This window comes from Etheostoma spectabile, unplaced genomic scaffold (assembly GCF_008692095.1).
Source record: "Etheostoma spectabile isolate EspeVRDwgs_2016 unplaced genomic scaffold, UIUC_Espe_1.0 scaffold00019209, whole genome shotgun sequence".
In the NCBI taxonomy this organism is placed as follows: Eukaryota; Metazoa; Chordata; class Actinopteri; order Perciformes; family Percidae; genus Etheostoma; species Etheostoma spectabile.
The window spans coordinates 47,420-53,117 of record NW_022604742.1 but is presented as its reverse complement, the minus strand read 5'-3'; the positions used below and the strand labels follow the sequence as shown (position 1 = coordinate 53,117).

At 43.5% G+C, this 5,698-nt stretch overlaps 1 protein-coding gene across 1 annotated transcript; it reads left to right on the top strand.

The window, feature by feature from the left end:
- Positions 1–4,394: 4,394 nt before the first annotated feature.
- Positions 4,395–5,179, top strand: LOC116684154 (junctophilin-1-like). The gene has a single exon (XM_032510056.1). The coding sequence runs from the start codon at positions 4,668–4,670 to the stop codon at positions 5,142–5,144; it is 477 nt and encodes a 158-aa protein (XP_032365947.1). The 5' UTR covers positions 4,395–4,667; the 3' UTR covers positions 5,145–5,179.
- The last annotated feature ends 519 nt before the right edge of the window (positions 5,180–5,698 follow it).

Sequence of the window (5,698 nt, the reverse complement as noted above, 5' to 3'; positions counted from 1 at the left end):
GTTCTCGGTGACCCAGCAGCAGGCTGTGCTGTGAAAACTAGATTTTCCAGAAGATGGCAGTGTAACAAATCATTTGGATGACAGTCCTTTGAGATGTCCTTGCACCTATGCAGCTGTCATGGGGTGGACCGTTGCTGTCTTCGTGGTCTTGCTTGGTTGACTTTAAAACTCGTGAATATGACTCATATACAGGCTTTTCTTCCCGAATAATCTGTGACTAAAATCATTTTTTAGCATCTGCTAATTTTAAAAGCGCAGCGCTTACGTGTTCTGCAGTGGTACTTTAAGTCACAAAAAGTAAAAACACACTTAAAATGTCCAGAGGTTTGTTTAATGTTATTCACTAGGACAAATAAAAACAGTACAATGTATTTAGCTTGAGGGATCAGCTGGCTCAATACAGAAGTAACAATTTGTTTACAGGGCGGTTGTGGCTCAGTGGTAGAGTGGTTGCCTGCCAATCGGAAGGTTGGTGGTTCGATCCCCACCCCTGCAGTCATTGTCGAAGTGTCCTTGGGCAAGACACTGAATCTTTATCTGATGAGCAGGTGGCACCTTGTACGGCAGCCCCGGCCACAGTGTATGAATGTGTGTGAATGGTGAATGTATCCTGTAGATCTAAAAGCGCTTTGAGTGCTATATAAATACAGCACATTTACAAATACATAACAAGCCACAATAATAAATATGAATTCCAAGTTATGACAGGCAACAATAATTATTATTGGCATTTATTTCATATCTTTTGAATTAGAACATCTTAAAGTAGAATAGATTTGCTGTGTTACATCTGATTAACACCTCAGCACTATCATAAAAACTGAAAATTTCTAGATTAAAAATTAAATTTATATTTATGAAGCAGGTCACAATTAGTCAGAAAAGATCAAGCTGAGTGCTGTTTGTACTTTTTTAAATGTAGAACATTGCTTAATTCTTCTGAGTAAAATAATGTTGCTGCCATATTTACTTATATTTATGTGGGTTAATCAACAAAAATTTCATTTTCAACAATTAGTCTTGAAACGGTCTTTATTTCCACTGTAGTTCTTTGGAGCCCATATTAGATGTGCAGTTTGGGCAACAGTGAGAACAGCTGGTGTTGTTTCTAAATTTAGAAATCAGCCGTGTCAGCAACTTTGAACAACTTTTGAACATAGTGCATTTCATTCCTACCCTACCCAATTGATTACAAACAGCATTTGCCATATTTTAGTACTGAAAAAGTTATTTTACCGAGAGTTCATTTAAAAACCCTTTTAAAAAAGATCATGCATCCCATGAATTGAACCCCTACTAGCCCTTTAAGAGGCTGCTGATATGTAAAGCCTAGTCTTGCATTGCCAGACATTCCTCTACAGTGCTGCAATGGATGTTCTGGCTCGTCTACACAGCATTCCAGGATAAGAAAAACGTGCTCTGGTGTCTTGGCATTTCTTTAAACCAATCACAATCGTATTGGGCCTCTGCAACATAGCCTTAGGAAGGAACTTGTCTTGGTGAAACATGTGTACGTTCAAAAGTTGTTTTAATCGTGCAACAGAAAACTCAGATTCGACATAGCTTGCTGGATTTACTGTTCAGAGATCTGAGGAGACGTTACCCTAGTCCTCATAAATCTACCAGAGTTTAGAATTCCAACACAAAGAAAGCGGAAAAGATTGAGACATCCGGTCTGAAATCCCAGTAGCGGAACAGAGGTGATATAGATTAGATGTAAAGCACTCTAATTTGAATAAACATTGTATGTCAATTAAAAGAGTGTAATTGCTGGAACAGGTAGAGAGTGTCAGTTTTACCCTTTTTAAATTTCTACCACTGAAAGAAATGCTGGAAACCAGAAAGTTTTTTAATTCAAATGAATACAAAAACAAGGCAGAGAATTATTTCTTACACAAAGAGAAACAAAGCTGTATTACCAAACAGGCAAAGTGGGTAACTGCCAAAGACTCCAAAAGCTCCAAGTTCACTCCATCTGTAGGGACCTTGTGTCAAAATGAATTAACTTACTGGAAACTAATTGACACACATTTTTGGGGCCAGAAACTTCTACAAAGCACTACTGTTTGGATCATGGAACTTTAGGCAAATACAATATATGTGTGATATATGTGTGTAGTGATTGCATACAGCACAAAAGGGCTCTGCAAATAAATCATGCATTACTGGAAATGAACTGAATTGAAATACCATGAAAACCTTCACTGAAAGAGATTTTGCCATTCATATTAAGGTACATAACTATTCCCTTAATATCCCTGGTTGCAAGAGTTAATCGCAGGCTAGCACCTTAACTTGTCATGTTTATTTGTTTATTTGTTTATTTTTATTTGAGGTCTTCCTGTGGAAGACCTCCTGTGTGGTCCCGGTACCAAAGTCGCCGCGCCCCAGAGAGCCAAACCACTTCAGGCCTGTTGCCTTGACTTCTCACCTGATGAAGACGATGGAGAGGATCATCCTGCGTCACCTTCGACCCCTGGTGAGCACACAGCTGGACCCCCTGCAGTTTGCTTACCAGCCTGGGATTGGGGTGGACGACGCAGTGATCTACCTGCTGCACAGATCGCTGCTCCACCTGGAGGACAGCGGGAGCACTGTGTGAGTCATGTTCTTTGACTTCTCCAGTGCTTTTAACACAATCCAGGCTTCGCTGCTCAAAGTGAAGATGGAGAGTGCCGGAGTGGACCAACACCTGGCTGCATGGACTACGGAATACCTCACCAACAGACCACAGTATGTGAGGCTCCATCACTGTGTGTCTGACGTGGTGCACTGCAGCACAGGTGCCCCTCAGGGTACGGTGCTCTCCCCCTTCCTTTTCACCCTCTATACCTCGGACTTCACTCACAACACCACCCACTGCCACATCCAGAAGTTCTCCGATGACACAGCCGTTGTTGGTTGTGTTTCTGAGGGGAACAATCTGGAATACAGGACGGTCATCAGGGACTTTGTCAGCTGGTGTGAGCTCAACCAGCTTCAGCTCAACACCAGCAAGACAAAGGAGATGATCGTTGACTTTCGGAGGAAAACATCCCACTTCTCACCGGTGAGCATTCAGGGATTGGACATTGATGTAGTGGAGAGCTACAAATTCCTGGGTGTTCACCTGAACAATAAACTGAACTGGACTGACCACACCAATGCACTCTACAAAAAGGGCCAGAGTTGCCTCCATCTGCTGAGGAGACTCAGGTCCTTTGGAGTGTGCAGGACTCTCCTCAGGACTTTTTATGACTCGTTGGTGGCCTCTGCCATCCTTTATGCTGTGGTCTGCTGGAGGGGGGGCAGCTCGGACAGGGACAGGAGCAGACTCAATAGACTGATCCGGAGAGCGAGCTCTGTCCTGGACTGTCCTCTGGACCCCATAGAGGAAGTGGGGGAGAGGAGGATGTTAGCTAAGCTGACATCCATCATGGACATCACCTCTCACCCCCTACATGACACTGTGGAGTCCCTGAGCAGCTCCTTCAGCAGCAGACTGATACACCCACGGTGTAAGAAGGAGAGGTACCGCAGGTCATTCATCCCGGCCGCTGTCAGACTCTACAACACCTGCACTTCCTGATAATGTTGTAGTTTCTGTTCCTGTTTTTCATTTAATCCACACACTCTGTATAACTTTATCTGTATTTATATTTTTCCATTACAAGTACTTACTTTTTCAATATTATTTATGGTCACAGGTGAATATAACTTATATTATGGTTACCTGCTTTCGCTTTATCACTTTAATTAGATATTCAACTTAATTTTAGCGTCACTTACAACTGCAATGTTGTTTTTCTTGTACTATGGCAACTGCACTTTACTTTAAAATACCTCATGTGACGCCACTTCACTTTACCTTACCTTACTTTGCTTCAATCTACCTTTCTGCACATTGTCTATTGTTTACCTGTTTTTTCTTGTGTGTTTACTTGTTTGTTTTTGCTTTCATTGCAGAGAATTGCTGCTGTAACAAAGGAATTTCCCCGCTGTGGGATGAATAAAGTATCATCTAATCTAATTTATTTATTTTACCAGATACAGTGCATATTACTCAAACATTTCAGTTTCCACCTCAATGTTAATGTGCCAGAGTTAGCTATGTGCTCAGCAGGTTATTAGAATTAGTGGCCGGCTTCAACAAGCACTAGTGTTTAAAGGCACTGCTGTAGATCAGGTAGTATGATTACTCATGATTGCACATTTTGTTTGCATTAAACCATCATTTAGATTAATTTGCTGGATTAGCAAAACAAGCACTCCTGGATGTTTAATGAAAAAATGTATATTCTAATCGCTGTTTTCCCTCCTGCAGTCAGACCTGCAAAACTCTTAAACATTAGTTTGGCTGGCTTTTATTATGAAAACTAAAACAGGAAGACCATACTGTTTCATCACGTGTATCTTAGCAGTTTTCAGTTCAGGGGGGGGAGAGTCTTTGAGCACTCAGCGCTGGAGCGACACTGGCAGCCGTGGCGGCCGCCTCTCACCCTCCCACGTCCCGTTTTCAGTAATCGACACTGCACTGCTGATGCGCCCAGCCGCCATCAGTCCCCTTTCCCTTACAGCTCCGCTGAGAGCTGGCATTTTCACTGGGGTTCCCTGTCATCATATATAACAACTCACACTCTGGACTTCATAATAAGTCACCGAGTAGCACTTTAAGCCTCCGTGTCTGAATGACGGGCGGTCGGTTCGACTTTGACGATGGTGGCACCTACTGCGGAGGCTGGGAGGATGGCAAAGCCCACGGCCAGGGTGTGTGCACCGGGCCCAAGGGCCAGGGCGAGTACTCGGGCTCGTGGTCCAACGGTTTCGAGGTGGTCGGTGTCTACACCTGGCCCAGCGGGAACGTGTTTCAGGGCTACTGGTCGCAAGGGAAACGCCACGGACTCGGCGTAGAAACCAAGGGGAGGTGGATTTATCGGGGAGAGTGGACTCACGGGTTCAAGGGCCGCTATGGAGTCCGGCAGAGCCTTAATACACCGGCCAGGTACGAAGGCACCTGGAATAACGGACTACAGGACGGATATGGGGTGGAGACGTACGGTGATGGAGGTAAGTGGGGGGACATCATTGGGTCGTTTGGGATTATGCAAGTGAATGTTTTTCAATGTTGGAACATATGGATTTCTATTTTTAGAAAGACAGTGTAGTAAAAACATTGTGCACATGCCCAATGACCACACATAAACTCAAATGCCTCATGTACACACACACACGCGCACAAGCACGCACGCAAGCACACACACACAAACACCCACACACACACACAGACACACACACACACACACACACACACACAGGAACATTGTGTTTGTAATGAACAAATGGTAAACATTCAGTTTTATTAGGAAGCTGTGGAGACACATGAGCTAGTTTGCTTGTTGTAAAGAAATGTAACTGTATTGCACAATAACAGGGCTGCCAACTTTTCCAAAAACCTTGGAGTGAGATTTTGGGGGGGCCAACCCATATTTTGCCGCATACAAAGCAATTTCTTTTGGTCTTTATCCTTTAGGGTTTAAATTGGGATTTGGTATATGTGGGTGGATGGGGGACTCCCTAGGGGGATCTGGGGGTATGCCCCCCCAGGAAAAAAATTTGAAAAATAAACCATTAAATGGCACTTTCTGGAGAGTTTTTTTGCAAAAAAAAAATGGAGAAATCAAGTCTTACATGATATGTGCAAAACTGTAGGGTTAGGAGC